Genomic DNA, 19,547 nt, shown 5'->3' with positions numbered 1-19,547 from the left:
GCTCATTCATCCTCCATATAGTCCAAGTGACTGAAATACATGTTTTACTTACCCAGATCTAACAGACCCTTTTCTTTTTATGAATGTGAAACTGTCTTAAGGTGTCGTTCAACAGTGAAGTTTATCTTACCAGGATTACATCTGGATCTTTGCTGCCAGTTTCAACATCAGTGGATGCCTCGCATTTCTGTACAAGATTTTCACTCTGCCTCCTTTCTACTTCCCACGAAGATGCCTAAAATAATGACAAAAATTAACGAGGGATGAGAACCAATCAATGGTATACATTAAGCCACTTTCAAGTCTCTATTTCAAGAGACTTGAAATATTTTTAAGTCTCTACTTCATAGAGACTCTATTAACTGCTCAATAATTAAGGAAATTCAACTTCTGATCTTTGGCTGGTTGTGGTAACCTACAATCTTAGAAGGCTGAGACAGAAAGACCACAAACCAAGGACAATCTCTCTCTCTCTCTCTCTCTCTCTCTCTCTCTCAATACACACACATACATATACACATTAAAAAAGGCAACAAGAAATATATCACTCAAATATGTACATGTAAATATCAACAACACATAACAATGTTAAAAAAAGAATAATTACCTTTATTTTAAATACTTATAAAAATTAAATGATCTCTATCTGCCTCACTTTTTTGATATTTAATTTTTTTTTTCTTCACAATTTATTCATTGTATATCTCAATTGAAGTCTCCTCCCTCAACTCTCCCAATACCACCCTCCCTCCCTCTTCCCCTCATCCCCTTCACCTAGTCCACTGAAAGGGGAAGTTCTCCACTATTGCCATCTGCCCATAGCTTGTTAAGTCTCATCAGGACTACTTGGATTCTCTTCCTCCGTGGCCTGGCAAGGCTGCATCATCAGGGGCGAGTGATCAGAGAGCAGTCAACTGAGTTCATGACAGAGGCAGCCATTGATCCCCTCACTCAGAGATCCACATGGAGACTGAGCTGCCAACCAGCCACATCTGAGCAGGGGGTCTAGGAATCTCCATGCACGATCCTCTCTTGGTGCATCAGTCTCTGCAGGAGCCCCTGGGCTCAGATCTTTTGTTGGTCTCCTTGTGGGGCCTCTGTCCCCTCCATGTCTCTCTAATACCATCCCTCTCTTCCTCCATAAGACTCCCTGCACTCTACCCAAAGTTTGGCCATGAATCTCAGGATCTGCCTTGATCCCCTGTTGGGTGAATCCTTTCAGAGGACCCTCTATAGTAGACTCCTATTCTGTTTCCTCTCTTCCACCGTCTGGTGTCTATCTTGTTTGTCACTCTGAATGAGACTTAAGCATCTTCCCTAGGGTCCTCCTTAGTGTTTAGCTTCTTTAGGTCTGCAGATGGCTGTCCTATATTATACAGCTAATATCCCCTTATTACTGAGTATACACCATGCCTGAAATAAGTCACTCAAATAATTACATGTAATGATCAACTAACAACACATAATAATGTTACAAAAAGAATAATTACCTTTATTTTAAATACTTATAAAAATTAAATGCTCTCTATCTGCCTCACTCTTTGATCTCCATAAATATGATGTCTTCCAAAATGAAAATAACTTAGTTTTCGAGAGCTGACATAGGGGCGTACATCCTGCCACCATTTCCTGTGTCTCCACCTGCGAATTAGTCCCAAGCTGGCTTCTGTTGTCTGCATTCCACGTGCAGCAGCAGCAGCAGCAGTCTTCCTTTTATTATTCCTACTGCCGCTACACTTGGATAAATCAACAAGCATTTCTCAGACCTACTTTAGCCCCTCTTGCCCAGCTCTTTTTGAATCTCCTTATTCCCCAATTGGCTTTAATGATAAAATACATTCCTAGTGACTTGCTAGTCCTGTTCACTTACCTTCCTAGCCTTAACTGTCTGCTTTCCTCTCACCCTACCCATCACCCTTACTTGTGCCTAAATGTGTCAGCACTTCATAAGCTCATGTGTCTTGTGTAGAGCTCACATCTAAATCTAGGGTCACATATGCAAAGACCAACTCCTCTCCTTGGAAATCTCACATTTTGAATTCATAATTCAACTTCACAGGCCACTTGCTCTCTAGAACCCTCAATTTCAATGGATGTCATCACTGTAAAGCCAGGTTAAAGAGCTCAAAACTCAGCTGCCATTCTTGACCTTTCTCTCTGTTCATTTGGTACCCCTAATATATCATGACCATCTCCACTACCATCATTCCAATTATTTCTCCTCTGGAGCAGCCTGGAAATAGCCTGACTTGAACCCCTGACTCCAGTTAAGTGTAACTGTTGAGCAGAACTCATGTTCCAGTTATCAATCGCAGAGAGGGACTTCTGCCCATTGCATGTTGGTATTGATATTGGTACACAATGTAAGCAACCACCTGATGGAATACTGCTTTCCTTACATAAAGAAGAAACAGCACAAACGAAGCCTCAGTACTGTGCATCCCTCCTTCATGGCAGAGTGTGCCTCCAGGAACCAGTGCAGGGAGCTATCTAACGGCGTTGCTTTCATTTGGCAGAAGGACCTCACATCTTCCCAGAAGAAGTCAGACTGAGCAGTGGAATTAATCAGATGCTATGTGACATGTGACAGGCATACATAAGCAAAACACTCTATAGACGAGCCCTGCCTCTGTCTATGGGTCAATGGGTTTTTAATCTCTTGATAAGGAAGTGCCCCAAACCCATGAATCATCTTTACGTGGCCAAAGAGAATACACAACCTGAGACCTCTCTAACCAACTCTGTACTAACTTTCCCTCTATACCATGCCAGACTAACCATTTCTGAAGGAAAATCTGGCCACACAACTATTCCATGTAAAACAAAACAAAACAAAAAACTCTAGTGGATCCTCGGTGCTTTTAGGATAATTCAACCCCCTCCTCAAGGCTGCCAGGACCTAATATGGTTACGATTCCTGCTCCTTTCCATCCTTCTGTGTTACCACTCTTTGTCCCTATAAAATCCTCTGTACTGATCTGTGTGTCAAACGTTCTGCCCCTATAGTTATCAATTTAATTGAATATAATCTTAAAAATGCAGGGGCATTTTCCCCTGGAAAGACATCTCTGTCCTATTCTTAGTTATAAATTCCTGAGTTGAAGTACTTGTGCTCTTGTGTCACAGACAGCTGCCATAACAGGAGCTGCACAGAGGGCCACACAGTTAGGCACTCTTACTGCTCATGTCCAGGACCAGAGTCTGGTTTCCAGCACCCATATCCAGTAGCTCACAAGTGTCCATAACACCAGTTCCAGAACATCTGACATCCCCTTCTAGTCTCTGTGGTATACTCAGGTATGGTGTACATCTACACATACATGAATAGAAATAAAAGTAAATCTTTAAAATGCTACAAACAACATTCCAGGCAGAGCGGCACCTAAATCTAGTTCCAGCTACTTTGGCGGCTGAGGAGGGGGAGAAGCCTGGGAAACATAGTAAAACGCTCTCAAAACAATGGGGGAAAATCTTAGGCAGCCTCCACAGTTGCAGTTTATGTTTGTCTGTGATAGTGTTAAACTGTTGTATAGTAAGCTTGACGAGGGAGGAGCCACATGGGTACATATGCTGAAAGATCCAAAATAAGATTATACAGAAAATAAAAACACACACACACACATATGTATATATACCATGTAAAACTACAAAAGTGTTTGTGTATGTACAAACAGTAGGTAAATACATTCATTTCATGTTAGCTTTACATACATGTATATGTTTATATATGCAGGTATGTATATACACACATACATATAGTAGTATACTAAGTTAATGTCTATATTTAACATCTAAAATATGTGGTTTTAACACATGGGCACATGCTACATTTTTGGTTTATTCTATTGTGTTTTTAAAGCATGTAACTTCTATACATACATACACACACACACACACAAAACAACAAATCCCCAATCTTGAAACTGCACAGCTAAAGAGATTTTCTCAAAATCCAGAATAAAAGAGATATGACTGTAAGATTTTTATTTTATAAACATGCAGTGCATAGAAACAGCAAGGGCTAAATAAATTCCTGCTAAACACATGCAGGTATGTGGCAGGTATGTGGCAGGTATGTGGCAGGTAACTAACCCAAACTTGAGATTCTGTGGATGGTGAATGGCTTGGCGGAGCTCACACAATCTCAAAAAGAGGCCAAGGACAAAATTTCAAAGGAAATAGGTTTCAACTATTTTGAGAACACAAATGGTCCCAAAATACAATGAGAAAACGCTGTTCAGGGTTAAGGCTTTTTCCCACAGGTGTTAAAGGTACGTGCACCTACTGTTCGTCAATGATCCCTCAAAGGAACGTGTGTGATGGGTGGGAGCGGGGCCGGGGAAGCCTCTATGAAGTAGTTGTTCAAAATAATTCCTGTTCAAAGATCCACCCCTCAAGTATCTTTTCTCCCACCACACCATGTGGGACAAGAGTTAGCAGATACTTGGTCTTCAAAAGAGTTTCCTCATGCTGCTTCAGAGCCAAGGGTAAATCCTGGGACTGTTTTCCTTGGTGGCCCTTATCTACCCTTTGAGGGCGAATTTTCTCAGAAGAAACAATCAAGAGGAATAATAAGCCAGATCTGATGAACCAGGAACATTAGTGAACAATAATAAGGCTTACAGAAGAAATTAAAAAGACTCCAGTCAGAGAGGGTCTCTGAGCACTAAATACGGTGCACGATGAATGTCACTCGACCACAGGCATCGCATCCTCATCACCAGCACTGCTGGTAACCGAATTAGTACATAAACTCCTTACAGCAGGAAGGAATCAATGATAGCGATGTACGGCCGTGTGTGTGTGTGTGTGTGTGTGTGTGTGTGTGTGTGTGTGTGTTCTGATTCTTTAAAAGAAACGCATACTTGGATAACTGAAAATTCTGGCGTGATGTATTTAGTAGTCTGAAGATTTGGGGAAGAAGAAGGAGTTGCACAGGCGTAGAAGGGGGCTGAAGCAGGTAGCAAGGGTGTAAATGTCTCAAATATATTATACACATGCTCAAAATTACCAAATAATAACAAAACTCAAAAAACAAAAACATCAGTCTCTACACTTAAGTAGCATACTTATATTTGATGCCAACCCTCCTCTCCCAACTTTTACTATTGGGTGAAAAAGCATGAATGCTACAAAGTAAAGGTTAAATACAAACGTGAGATCTTTTCCCATCCAGGCCTTCTTTGGAGCACCATCACACGGCTGAGCTTTGCACATTGTGCTGGTATTAGCAATCTAATTTTCTTCCAAAATAGAAAACCCAGGGGGGAAAAAATAGAAATTGGGACCCTATCCAGCAAACACAGGTTGCAATGTACATCCCATAATTAGAGTGAGCTAAAAATGTGAAAGTGAAGCAAAACCTTTACCAGATGCTATTTCCAGAACAAAGAAATTATTATGCATTTTGTGAATAAGAGAAAAGAAAGGAAAGAAAAGGGGGGGAAAAAACCTGCCTGTGATGCATGCACGTGCTTGAAGTTTTCCAACAGAGCTGGCGCATGACTCGGCGGCTGGTGCCTCACTTTCTTCTTTGTAGACCTCTTCAGCATCTTGGTCACGCAGACAAACTCCACATCAGAGTCTTCGGCCTCTGTGCTTCTCTTCTGGCCTCTTTGGCTGGACGAAAGCTCCAGAGAGGAAGGGGTACCCTGAGCTGGGTCACCCACTGCAGGCCTGGTTTTCCCAAGTTTGGACTTTTCCTTAATTAAAAAAAAAAAATAAGACATAATTTTGTGAGTTATAGTTAGATAATTTATGATGAACTGCCATTTTCTCTCATGATACAACATTACAATTTTTATAAAATATAATATAGTTTGATCATATTCATCCTCTATTAATGTCCTCCAATTTCTCCCAGATCTTCCCAAAACATATGGTACGGTGGTTTGAATGAAAATGACCACCATAAGCTCATATATTGCAGGTTTCAAAAGCCCACACCAACAGTTAACATGCTTTCTTACAGTCTCATACATGTGTGCTCTCTCTTCCCCTCTCCTTCCCTCCCTACTTTCTCCCTCCCTCTGTTCCTCCCTCCCTCCATAGTAGTTTTCAGCTGCTATTCCAGTGCCATGCCTCCTGCCTGTTGCAATAATCCCCATAATGAAGGTCATGGACTCTACCCTATCCTCTGGAACCATGAACCCCCAAATTAAATGCTTTCTTTTCCAAGTTGCCTTGGTCATGGGGCTTTGTCACAGCAGTACAAAGGCAACTAAGGCACACCCATCCCCTTTCCAATTTCATGTCTTGTTTTTGTTTGTTTGTTTCTTTGTTTTTCCTTAAATCCACAGAGTCCAACTGATGCTTCACGTGGGCGTGGCACCACCCACTGGAACACAGCCACCCCTCTGAAGCCCTGTGCCTCAGCATGAGGTGGGGCTCCTCTGCCCCTCCCTGATCCGTGTCGGAATACAGTGACTTGATCTTGGGCAGGTATTACACATGTAGTGACAGCACCGGTGAGTTCACGAGTGTGATGGCCTTGCCCTGTCCACAAGACGCTGACTCACAGATCTCCCTGGTCTCCAACTCTTACAGTCTTTGTACCCCTTCTCTGTGATGTGCTCTGAGTCTGGAGGTGCAGAGGGTAGTACAGACGTCAGCTGAGGGCCGAACACTCCACAGACCATAGGCGAGTGTTCTCTGCACTCGTACCAGTTGTGAGGTTCTGGATTATCAGTCACACTTCTTACTGCTGCTAATAAAAAGTTCACAAATCAAAAGTTGTGGCCATCTGTTTTAGTGAATGTGCGCCTCAGTAATAGCTGACTCGAAGGTGGGCTCGGAAATTGCTGCAGGGTTGAGTTCTGACTTTGAGAACACACAATACAGCCTCACTTTCTCCCAGCAGAGATGCACTTGCCTTTCGTTCTCTGCTGCGTGTGAGGAGAGGCCAGGTCCCATTCCTAGGCCAATCCCACACCTCACATCCTGCATGCTGCCCCTGCTGGCTACCATTTTAACCTGTGAAGGATGTGTGTGCGAAGAGTGTGCTAAGAGAGAGAGTATGTGCACCTGTTAGCTAGAGTCTGTTCTGTATGCTAGAAGCCAAAAAGAATTAGGAGACGTTGGGTTAGAATGTTGGTGATGTTTCAGCATTCCTAAGTTTCCTGCAGGTGATTAATGGGTTGATATCCAAAAGAATCAAACTAAATACAAATGGAACATATTGCTCCTACGCCTGATTCTGCAATGCAGCTATGTGGTGAGTTAGGTAACTTTCTATGAAAGGAGGGGGTATGGTTATGAGCTCATGTGCATTCCGACTTACTACTGGATTCACAAGCTTTTGATTCCTATATAGAACACAGAAAAATGCAAATAACGGCAATGCAAACTAACGGGACACTCTGGAAGAAAATGCTTCAATATTTAAAGATATATGGAGAAATTTCAAAATTTAAAATATGTCTTTGTCTATTACGACATATGAGCAGTTAAAGTCTGGGGAGAAGGCATACAGGAAGACCTTAGTTTGGAGCTCCAGCACCCACAAAAAAAAGCGGGCTGTAGTGCTGCACACTTGTAACCCCTCAGGAGGAGAGGACAGGCGGATCCTCAGGCTTGCTGAGCAGAGACAGTTGGTAAACTCCAAGCTTCCTGTGAGGCCCTGACTCAGATAATAAGATAGAGAGTGGTTGAGGAAGACCTATGATGTCAACTTCTGACCCTATGTATGACCATGTGCACATGCACATACACAGGACACTCAAAAAAACATGTGCACGTACACACACCCGAAATAAGAATAACGGAAACTGGGGTTCCCTCCCTGTGAAACTCTGAGGCCTCACAACCATTCCATTTTACAGACGCTGGCTGAAATGATTCAAAGGTTCTCTACATTTGATTTTATGTTATTGTAGTGTGTATGTGAGGACAGGGCACGCACAAAACCTCACCACGTACCGCCCGGCAGGCTGCAAGCTGGAAGAGTAAGCTAGCCTTGAACTTAGGGCAATTCTCCCACCTCTAGATTCCTAATGTTGATATCACAGGTATGAGTTACTAAGTAGGATCCTAAATTTTAAATCTTAGATGGTGGAAAATTGAGAAATATAACATTACATGACATTTACCAAACTTAAAAAAAAAACAAAAAAAGTGCTTGTCATGCAAGCATGAGAACATGAACCCACTTTAAAAAGCTGGGTACAGTGACACACTCTTGTAACCCAGCCTTAGGGAGGTAGAAACCAGGGGATCCCTTCATCTTGCTGATGAGTCTGCCTGGCTAGTCAGCAGGTTCAAGGCCAGGTGAGCAACTGTTCCACAAAAAACAAACAAACAAACGAGAAAAAAAGGTGGATGATGGCATTACGAGTTGTCCTCTGGTCTCTACACATATGTACACACTCGTGCAAGCATACCTGCACACACACGTATACCACACAGACATGCATGTACACACACATCCATATGCAAGGATTCTGTATACAGGATATTTCTGGGGGAATATATCTCCAAAGACTAAACCATCAATAACTTCCTCAAAGAAACTATTGGAAAAATATAGTTCTAGTAAGGAAGATACAGAGCCCGGATCAGCCATATTCTATAACCAGGCAAGGCTTCCAGTGGCGGGTCACTGGAACAACTCAGCCATAAAAACCTTCAACAATCTGTCTTGCCTTCAGGATGTGCTGGGGCAACAGTGGTGGGAGTGGCCAACCAATGACTAGTCTAATTTGAGGCCCACACCTCAAGAGGGGGCCCATGGATCACCAGGAACCAGAGTCTGGATAGTTCAAAGACCTAGGGTGGAACCAAACACAAATACAACTGGCCAAAAAATAAAAATAAAAAAATAAAAAAATTAAAAAAAGAAAGAAAAGAAGAAGAAGAAAAAAGAATTTAATGAAATGATTCCTAATGATATTCTTCTATCCTCATAGATCAGTGCCTCATCCAGTCATCACCAGACAGGCAGCCTCTGACATCTGATGGGACTAGATGCAAAGACCCAAGCACTGGACAGTGAGAGCCCAGGTTGCAGGTTTCCACCTGGACCCTCCCCTGGAGCTTGGGCAATCCATCAAAGAGATGGCTGAGAAACTGTGGGAGCCAGAGGGTCAAAAACACCAGGAGAGCACAGCCCACAAAATCAGCTCACAGGGCTCCTGAGGGCTCACAGAGACTAAAGAGGCAGCCATGGAGCCTGCAAGGGTCTGCACTAGGTCCTCTGCATGTATCTTATGATTGTTGCTTGGTGTTTTGGGTGGACCCCTGACAGTGGGAGTGGGGGTGTCTCTGACTCTTTTTGCCTACTCTTAGGACCCTTTTCTCCTACCAAGTTGCCTCACCAGACTTGATGTGATGGTTTATACCTGGTCTTACTGTATCTTGTTGTGCAGTCCCTGGGAGGTCTGCTCTTTTCCTGGGGGGATATGGGAGTGGGTAGACCTGGGGGGGAGAGGGTCAGTAGTGGGGGGAGCTGGGAAGAATATATTCTATGAGAGAAGAATAAATAAAAACAAAAGAAAAGAATTGTCATCATTCCAACCAGTAAGCTAATGGGTTATTTCAATATTATTTATCTCCCAAGTATTTTGCTGTTAAACATATGTCACTCTAGTGAGAAAACAATTGTCAGCTAAAATCTATTAGCGCTTCATTCTGTGAGGTCACCATCTACAGTAACATTTGGTGATCCATGAAGCTTATGTGAGAAACATAACACAATGGCTGGATACTGGTTTATGTATTTATTTAAGGTTTTCTGAGACTTTAAAAATATGTTCTGTATAGGTATGTCTTGCCTGCATGTTACGCACCACCAGCATGCAGTACCCACAGAGGCCAGAAGATGGTGTCAGACAACAACCCCCCCTCCCGAGAGCAGCCAGCGCTCCTAAGAGCTGAGCCATCTCTCTAGATCCTGAATCCTGCTTTAATCACTCACCTTGGGTGCTGATGAAAGGCAGGTGGACTTGGACTCCGGGTTACTACCCACGGCTATGAGGTGAGACGTCTATGGGAAGAAAATATTAAAGCAAATTTAATAACCAAAACAATACCTTTCGGTTGGCAAATTACAGAAATTTTTCCTGAAGTGTCAAGATCACAGTCCTTACCCATAATCCTTCAGTCCTGCCGCAAGGATGTTCTTGCAGTGGTGTCTGGGTAGCATAAGAGCATCTGCTGTTTTAGTAAGCACTACAGATTGAATAGCTTACAAGCAATTTGATCAAGCCCTGTGTGGGTCCAGCCTCTGCGTCCCATAGTCCCTTGCCTCTCCTATCTGGAGACCCCCAGCTCTGTGCCTGCTGAGCTCAGGGGCATGCTGACCTGAGGCATCCAATTCTTTCTTGCTGGGAGCACTGGGCTGAGCTTCGATGAACTAGTGAGCATTAACTGCCCTTCACTATGCCTCTCATTACTGAGATGTTTGTTATGCCCTGCACCCAGGAGCTTCCTGTATCTCCAGGCAGACTAGAAAGGAGAGCTGATGTTCTCTCTGAAAAGGGGACTCCTTCCATCCTCATGCTCTTGTTCTTGCTCTCAGCTACTGTTTTTGTTGCTGCGGCTGTTCTGTTCTAAGACAGGGTTCTGCTACGTAGGCCTGACTGGCCTGGAGCTCACTATCCTGGAATTCACATGGATTTGGCAATGCCTTACACCTGCAGGTATGTTCAAGACAAGCCTTCTAAGTCTGAACTGGTTATTTACACAGCACTTTCTCGTGGGATCTCTCGACTGGTGGATCATCAGCCCAGACACCCACATTAGTGGCTCTGGACATTCCAGGCTCACAAACCCTCTCCACTCCGCATACCTTCCAGCGATCGATCTATGTAAATTAGATCCCACAGCCTATGTAAGGGTTGAAGGAGACAACTGATTCCACAGAGTTGTCCTCTGGCAACCATAACATGGCATTCATACAGCTCATATATCAAATATATACTGAATAAAACTAAATTTAAAAATAAAATTGAGAAGAGAGCATGACAATCAAATTTGCATACGTATTATCCAAATCCTCAGATAAGCCTCTGAAAATTATGGCACATCCTTCCACATGGAATTCTAATCCAGTTACTGGGGGTGGGGACCGGCAGCACATCTTCTAGTGTTCTGCAAGTGGTTCTGATATGCAGTCAGGGCGGAGAAGCACTACCCTGGAAGGGGGTACCATTGCTGAGCCTCAGGTGCTTGGCTTGGCACACAGACTTCCAAATTCAGATTGAGTGCAAACTCACTACCCCTGTGCGGCTCATGAGCTGTTTTCTAATGCCCCTCCCCCCATCTTGGCCACTTCCCATCTCTCTGCCACCCTCTTGCCTTCATGCAGTCAATGTTCCTCCCTGTATCTCTGGACAACCCATGTCTTTGGCCTGGATGGTCCTGTGCAGCCTCATCTCTTTGTGAAATCCCATTCATCCTTCAAGTTTCTGTCCCAAAGCACCCATCCAGGTCCCTAGGGAAGAACCATGCTGCTTTTCAGCTCACACATTTCAGATAACGGATTTTTAACTTTTTAATAGGTTTTGTTTTACAGCTACAAAATAAAAACAGGTATATTAGTTGATTCTTTAAAAATACTGTTTTGAGTTAGGTTTTCCAAGATTGCTCTCGGCCAGAGTGTCTCCACGGGACAAGTAGAATAGAAGGTAAGATTCCAGCAAGTTCTTCACAAACAAAGCCACTCCTCTCACACCTCCACAAACTGCTGCTCTGCTCAGTCATGGCTTCTTAAGCTCTTTCACGAGCATCCCATGTATTCTGCTTCCACGAACCGGCCTTTGTCCAGGAGGGTCTCAGAAGCCCTCCCCCATTACAAACAATAGCTGTCTCTTTCCCGTGTCTACTTGTGCTCTTCTCTGCAGGTGCCTGTGTGCTGATTCTTCTGACCTGCTCTTGCTGGGGTCTCTTCAACTGCTTTCTCCTTTTTCCTTTGAACCTCCTGTTTCATCTTGACTCCCCTAAGCAACCCTGAGAAATATCTTTGGTAGATGTCTCTTAGCTTAATGGAGTTTACATCTTTGTCCTCTGTGTGCCGTGTTCTTAAAGGACTTTCAGAAAAGAGTGGAAATGATGTGCATTTATAGCGACATTCACACCCAAAGTCTCCCATGATGCTACCTATCCATCTGGTTTTATCGTAATGCCATACAGTTACATGTCAATGACACACTGCAATAGGATAAACTTCAAATTCGTTTCCCCTATATGGGGCATGGAGAACAATGCTTAGGGTGTTCCAGAGCTCAGTAGAGGGTTGCTGATATAGGATAAACAGATGTTCCTAGAATGTGTTGCCTATCTTTCCACAGTTGAAACACTGCAAGGGTCTACCCTACATTCATGGCTTGACAGATTCTATACTCCATGCTGGATGCTATCACACCTTGCAAGCGCTTTCATGGTGTCATGTACATTCATTTCTAATAAGTATTGGCAACCCTCAAGAGCATAGTCCTTACCCATAATCCTTCAGTCCTGCCGCAAGGATGTTCTTGCAGTGGTGTCTGGGTAGCATAAGAGCATCTGATGTTGTACAGGAAGACTTGTAAAGAGACTGATTCTTGATAGAGCAAAGCAGACTGAGCCTAACCTAGCTATAACATATGACTCAATTATGTTATTTGAGTTTACAACATTTTAAATAACAACTTAAAGATAATTATTCTTTGCTGTACAGTTTTATTGTAATGGAATCAGACCTGAATTACTAACTACATCACTAAACAAAAATTGTGAATAAATGGACATTTTATTAAGTCCCATAACTTCAGCCTTTGTTTTAACTTCAGAGCTGTTTCTACAAAAGGACAGGAGACACAGAAAAGCACAGCAGAATTTCCCATCACACTTTGAGTAAAAAAGGTGTTAATAATTATGCTTAACCAGAACATTTTGAAGTCATCAAAAAGCCAATAGATGATACTGTACTTGCTTCAAGAAATAGAATGAAGGTAGAGAGACAGAAGGGGGAGGAAGTAAAAAAGCCACTGTGGTGAACACCTTTCTCCCTCAGTTCTGCACTCAGCAGACTTGAACACAGTTGACTGATGGCTATTAATTCCTGTCTTTCAGTAAAGATGCATGATACAGCCTTGAGAATCCGTACTTGCCTTCCTCCTACTCACGTGGGCTATACAGCTTCTGGGTTCTGACCCTCCAGACAGTGTCAGAGGTGAGTTCCCTCTCATGGGATGGGTTACTTTCTAATTCCAGGGATGGCTTAACTTGAGATTTTTGCACAAGTATTTTTATTCCTTAAAAATTATCCACCTGCATTGCAGCCAGTCTTGATGAGACCTGATAACCTGATAGGCTATAGAAGGAGAGGAGGACCTCCCCTAGCAGTGGACTTGGAGAGGGGCATGGGAGGAGATGAGGGATGGACGTTGAGATTGGGAGGGAATTGAGTGAGGGGGCTACAGCTGGGATACAAAGCGAATAAAATGTAATTAATGTAAAAAAGTTAAAATGTATTTTAAAAAGTTAATATTGACATACTATCACATTAAACAATATGCAATAAAAATTATCCACCTATAAATTTTATTTACTCTACCTTAAAATTTATAGCTTTAATTGTGTCAGAGGTATCTGTGACACTATGGCTATCAATTAAAGCTTCTATTTACTTCACTCCACCTCTCCTCTCTCTTACTCTTCTTGATTTTTCTTCCTTTCCTAATTCTACTGAGAAAAAAATCTGGCCCTGGGCTGCACTCTGCCCCAGCCCTCCTGACGGTCCTCAGGACATTTACAATTCTCCTTATGATCACTATTAACTCTGAATATATTAATTTCTCCTATCCAAGTGAGGTTTTATTCTCTCAACTGAAAATGGGGAGCAGAACAGTTCAAAAGCTCAAAAATTTCAAGCCTCTAACACTGTCAATTCCATACTTCAATGGCATTTTGTCCTGGTCCTAGTCACACAAGGCCATTCTTCTGAGCACCTGAACTTCACTGTTTTTGGGTGGTCCCGATTCCTCTTCAGAGAAGACAACATTCAGCTTATCAGTGTATGTGAAGGCCCTTAACTGCTCTCTTTGTGCCCTGGGAAAACATGGCTCCTCCCACTCTGACCTAAAGCTTCACCCTAGGCCTCACCTTCTCCTTTCTCCCTCCGGGACTTCTCCATCAGTCAGACCCCATACCTCTCATGTATGTTAAGGTTCTTCAGTTTCACTGGCTATCTTTCAATAGTTCAGAAACACTGCTGAATCTCTCTCAGCCACAGATTTACCATAGTCCTGTGTGATCATGTAGGTGTAATCCCATGTTTACCAGTTTTATATACATTTGTTTTATCTCTTTACACTCCACTGACCACTTCTCAACTTACCTGACCCCCATCCAGAATTTTTCTTGTAAAACCCAATGCAACAGAACTAAATGGATAAAGCTAAAGCAAAAATAAGAGAGGAGGAAATGTGCTAAAAAATTAAGACAGAGCAGGTTATATCAGCTTTCTTTCTACACTTGATCTTAGCCAAAAGGCTGAGAAGCGATCAGCTTTCTTTCTAAAGCACCCTCTACAAAAACAGATATAAATAATTGGTCCACTAAAATCTTCTGTGCACTCTAAATGAACTGACTGAGGCTTGCCCGTTGGTTCTAATTTGAAATAGCATTTTCCACTAACCAACACAGGCTTTCAGCATCAGTTTGCAGGTTGCTCTATTATTTTTAAGTATCTTTTTAAAATCACATATATTCAGTTTTAATTTGAAGAACACATTTTTCCATCTCTGATTGCACTTTTATAAAACTGAACTTTGCTGGCACATCTAATCCACTTACAATTCTGTCTCCGTTACCTAATGACAGGACCATTTTATCCCCATCATCCTTTCAGATTTATAAAAAGAATAATTATGATAGAAATATTACAAATACATGTATTTATTTTTTTTAATGGTACTCATAACCTCTTCAGGCAAGATGACTGCATTTTTCTAACAAGTTCAGAGTCTTGTGAACCACAATGGGATCAGCAAAAGATGCCTTGGGGGTTATCTGTGGAAGTAGAAAACCGAGGAAGCCCCAAGGTAGAAAGAAAGGGATGGGCATTTATGCTGGACACAACCTGAAATGAGGATTCCGAGGCTCCAGCGGCAGAAACGTTTGTTCTGTGGACCCAGTGTACATACATAAATCTATATTTCCACAAATGTAATGTTCCCTCAGACAGATGACACCCAGTCACCTCAGACTCCAAGCCTTAGAGAACAGAACGATTTCTCTCTCTCTCTCCCTCCCTTCCCTCTCTCCCTCCCCCTCCTCTCTCAGTTTATCTCTCCCCTCTCCCCCCATTCCCCCCACCTTTATGTGTGTGTGTTGTGTGTGGAACTGTAGAGAAAAATGCTTTCATGTTTCTGCAGCAACTTCTGACTCAGTTTACTTAACTTGAGATCTGGAAGAAAAGAATGCACCTTGGAGTTTAATTTGTGAGTGATTACTACTAAACATTTGAAAAAATTTCCCTCTTGAAACGGTGGGGTCTCTGAGAGTGTATTTAAATTTGAAGGGATGTTTTTGTAGTAAAAAATAATAATAATAATAATTAAAAAGAATTTTTTGTATTTCTAATATCCTTCTCTTCTCATAAGGTCTTAGTTTGCCCCTCAGAGACATTTACTTGTACTCCAAACTGGCAAAATTCTCACCACCATTTGCTGCTTCCTTTTCCAACTTAAAAAGCTGACAAGCCAATCAGTTCATGTCAGAAGCAGTCCCTGTTCCCATTACCATGGAACCCACTTGGACACTGAACTGCCATGGGTTACATATGTGCAGGGGTCTTAGGTTATCTCCTCCTCCTGAGGGGGGGAGCAGCCTTACCAGGCCACAGAAGAAGACAATGCAGGCACTCCTGATGAGACCTAACAGACTAGGATCAGAAGGAAGATAAAGAAACCCTCCCCTACCAGTGGCTTGGGGAGGGGAGTGTGTGGAGAAGGGGGAGGAAGGAAGGGATTGGGAGGAGAGGAGGTAGGGAACTAGAGGGGGTATACAAAGTAAATAAAGTATAATAAAAAAATAAAATAAAAGGCTAACAAGCAGGTCAGTGTTGTGCTGTTCCCAGTGTTGTGAGTTCCTTTGTGGATCAGCGCTGTTGTGTCTGGATGACATTGTTGTCTGGGAGTCATCCACCACCTCTGGCTCTTACAATCTTTCTGCCTCCTCTTCCACATCACTGAGCCTTACGGGGAGGGGTTTGATCAAGCCAGCCCATTTGGCGCTGACTGCTCCAAAGTCTCTCACTCTCTGTACGTTGACCAGTTGCGGGTCTCTGTTTAATCACCATCTACTGCAGGAGGAAGCTTCTCTGATGACGGATGAGCAAGACACTGATTCATGAGTATAACAGCATGTCATTCCCCAGTGGAATGTTACTAGCTGTATTAACCACCAACTGTAAGGCAGGCCCCATGCCCCTGGAGTAGTTAGCTAACACAAAACAGACTCCATGTTTTATTGTTCTGTTTTGGTTTGGTTTGCTTCTTTTTGTTTTGTGGATCTTGTTTATTTGTTTTGATGTTTGTTTCTTGGTTTTTTGTTTTTTGTTTTTGTTTTTGTTTCCTTTTTAAAGAGAGAAAGAACAAGTTGGGTGGGTAGGGAGATAGGAGGATCTAGGAGGAGTTGGGAGAGAGAGAACATGATCAAAGTATACTGTATGTAAAGAATTAATAATTTTAAAAAGCCACTAAAAAAAGCCCAAGTGATCAACTTGCCCTCCAAATCTGCCTAAGAGTCCTGAGACAGAAATCGCTATTTAGCTTTGGATTTCCCCGTTTCTCCTATACACACAGGGGGATCCATCCCTGCAGTACTAGGTCCTGGGGTGTCAGCAGCACTTCCCCACACTGCACGTAGGAGGCTGGGAATGGTCAGGGAAAATGGGCTAAAGGGTTAAATTCTGGGAAAGCCCAGGGTGGAAACAGAATCAGAGAGTGATCTAGTCTGAATTTTACCTGAGCCTATAAAGCTGGGATAGATGACAGATCAGAAAAATGAAGGGGTCGACCAGGTTCAACGAGGATTAACAGGCTGATGGTACTACATGTAAGAATTTAAGTTCAAAGTCAAAACAGTAATAAAATCCGGTCCTTGAACTTATTTCAAAATGTGAATTCGGGTTCTGAATGAGAAGAGAGATTAAAGTCAAACGAGGTGAGCAACAGCACTCCAGCTCCCAGGGAAGGACACAGGCACGCGTGCCCAGAGCTGCAGGCCCAGAGGCCTGGCTGTCCCTTAGAGAGGGGCAAGGATGAGCCTGCTTTGGAAGGAAGCCAAACACCTCACTCAGCCGAGTAGAGGAACAGGCTCCAAAGAACATCCAGGATGCTGGGGAGCTCTGACAGCCCCTGATTAGCCAGCACGCTAATTAAGAACTGGTGGTACATACAGTCCAGGTGCTTAAGGAGGGTTTGCAGGGCAGATAACAAACAGGTATGTCTGCACTGGAATCTAAACTAGCATTGTCTCCTGCTCAATTATTTCAGGCCACACATCCAGACCTCTCCTCTCATCCTTGCTGATGTGGATAGGAATGACTGACTGGCATGCAAACAGAGGAGTGTCACACAGCATGATTGCAAGAGACTGACAGAGCTATTTCTGTCCTCCCAAAAGAGACATAGTCCCCTCTGGAGTTAAAGTCATCTTGACCCTCAGTATCAGTATCTGGTCACTTCTGGAAAGCCCAGTAGCAGATGACAATGGGTAACGTGCCTTAGTCCCAACGTCCTGAGAAAACAAACAAAAACAGGTAATTTATGAATCCAGATGTTGGGTACCAGGTTGCTGACTTCTCTCTAGCTAATGATCCTATCTGGGTATGTCAGCACACAGAAACTGCTGTTTTGGCAGAAGGTTTAACACCAGCTTCTTGAAAAGATAACTAGACCAAAGCTGGGGAGAGAGGACCACCTGCCAAGGTCAATCTATTGTGCACAACCTTGAGCCGGGCTCGGTAGTGAAAAGCACGAAGACAAGGGCAGCCTACTGTACCTGCCTTCAGGAGGCTTGTGGGTGAGTTAATCAGAAGCAATCCTTCTAACCTCTCATTATTATGTATGAACTCTAGGCCTACAAGTGTGAACACATCATGCATTTTCCATCTTGGAAAAGTTATGCAACACCACGGACAAATGAGATCTTTGCAGCCAGGGTAATAAAGTAAAATATTTCAACTACAATGAGCATAATAGCCTCTTGCAAGACAAGAGGTCTTTAGGTGCCATAAATTTCAGAGCATGGCTGTTTATGTAAGGAGGATGGAAAGCACTGGTGATAAATCAATACACTTTCTAAGGCATTTGTCACTGTATCGATGCATTTTTGAAATCAGCATCCTACACAAAAATGGCACATTAAAAAGATTAAATTCTAGATGGGGAAATGTGTTCACTTTCTCCATTACAAAGTTCTACTCAGATATATCATTTGAACTTCGAAAACGCTGCTAAAAATTCTGCAAACCGCCTTTGCTCAATATCTACAGCAGCAATGACCAACATGGGAACTGCCAGATTATTTAAGTTCAACATTTTCTGTGTGACCACATGAGCTCTGTAAAACAACAGAAAGCTGTCGCTGCCTTTCACATTCAAGAGGCAGGGAATTCCATCAGGACTATTGTGGGAAGACTGTAAACAAGGAAAATGGAATCCAGATGTGGACTCTGTATTTCACTACACATCACTCTGCTTTGACCGAGTGTTAACAAAAATCTGTCTCCAGGGATACATGATACAGAAGTTGGAAAGTCTCACCTGAGTAGGACCACTCAGTCTTACTAAATGAAAATACCAACTTATTCATTCTGCCCTCCACATCATTTGCTAAATACCTCTAACCCAAAAGATCCCATCCCAGCTGTTGCTATGATTGTGGATATGAGTAAATGAAATGAGACTTCTTCTTTCAAAGAGCATGTGGCCTGATGAAGGAGATGGATCTCATAAGTAAGTATCTATAAAGGCAGGGAGGCAGGGAAAGCGTGCTGGAACACTTTTTGGAGTGGACCAAAAAATTGAGATCACAAGGGACTGGAGAAAGGGCAAAGGCCCCTGTGGAGGAAAACAGCAGGAACAGAGGCTCTCAATGCAGCGCAGACATGAGCAGCATGTGGAAGAACACAGGGAAGAATCAGGCAAAGCGTAAAAACCGCATGTTAGGGAAGAAGTCGTCTCAGAATACAGAAAGCCTCCACTGGGCTAACGTTACTTCCGGCCACAAAGCCTAGAGGACACATAAGCAGTGTAATAAGCACTGTACAAACATGCAGATTCCCAGCATCCCCCACAGCTCACAACCACCTGTAATTCCAGTTCCTGAGAGCCCGATGTCCTCCCCTCCCCTCCCCTCCGTGAGCACCGAGTGCACGTGTGCAGATATACATGCAGGCAAAACTCCACACACATGAAATAAAAACAACTTACAACTGTAAGTAAAAGGTAGACACACAGCAGGTTAGTTTATAGCAGAAAACTATCATCCATATTTTAATGACTGAAGGTCATATTTTAATGTGGTCCCTAAAAAGCCCGAACCAAATGTAACTAAAATTC

The 19,547-nt window shown here is 42.9% G+C and overlaps 1 protein-coding gene across 1 annotated transcript in view; it reads right to left on the bottom strand.

The window, feature by feature from the left end:
* Morc1 (MORC family CW-type zinc finger 1) overlaps positions 1–19,547 on the bottom strand; it is a 175,766-nt gene that overhangs the window by 39,809 nt on the left and 116,410 nt on the right. Inside the window, exons 18-20 of the mRNA XM_060370992.1 lie at positions 9,911–9,979; positions 5,457–5,702; positions 131–235 (exon numbers count right to left, since the gene is read on the bottom strand). Of these exons, the coding sequence (XP_060226975.1) occupies positions 131–235; positions 5,457–5,702; positions 9,911–9,979 (420 nt within the window). The remainder of the gene's footprint in view (positions 1–130; positions 236–5,456; positions 5,703–9,910; positions 9,980–19,547) is intronic.

This window comes from Meriones unguiculatus, chromosome 17 (assembly GCF_030254825.1).
Source record: "Meriones unguiculatus strain TT.TT164.6M chromosome 17, Bangor_MerUng_6.1, whole genome shotgun sequence".
In the NCBI taxonomy this organism is placed as follows: domain Eukaryota; kingdom Metazoa; phylum Chordata; class Mammalia; order Rodentia; family Muridae; genus Meriones; species Meriones unguiculatus.
This window is presented reverse-complemented; position numbering and strand designations above follow the sequence as displayed.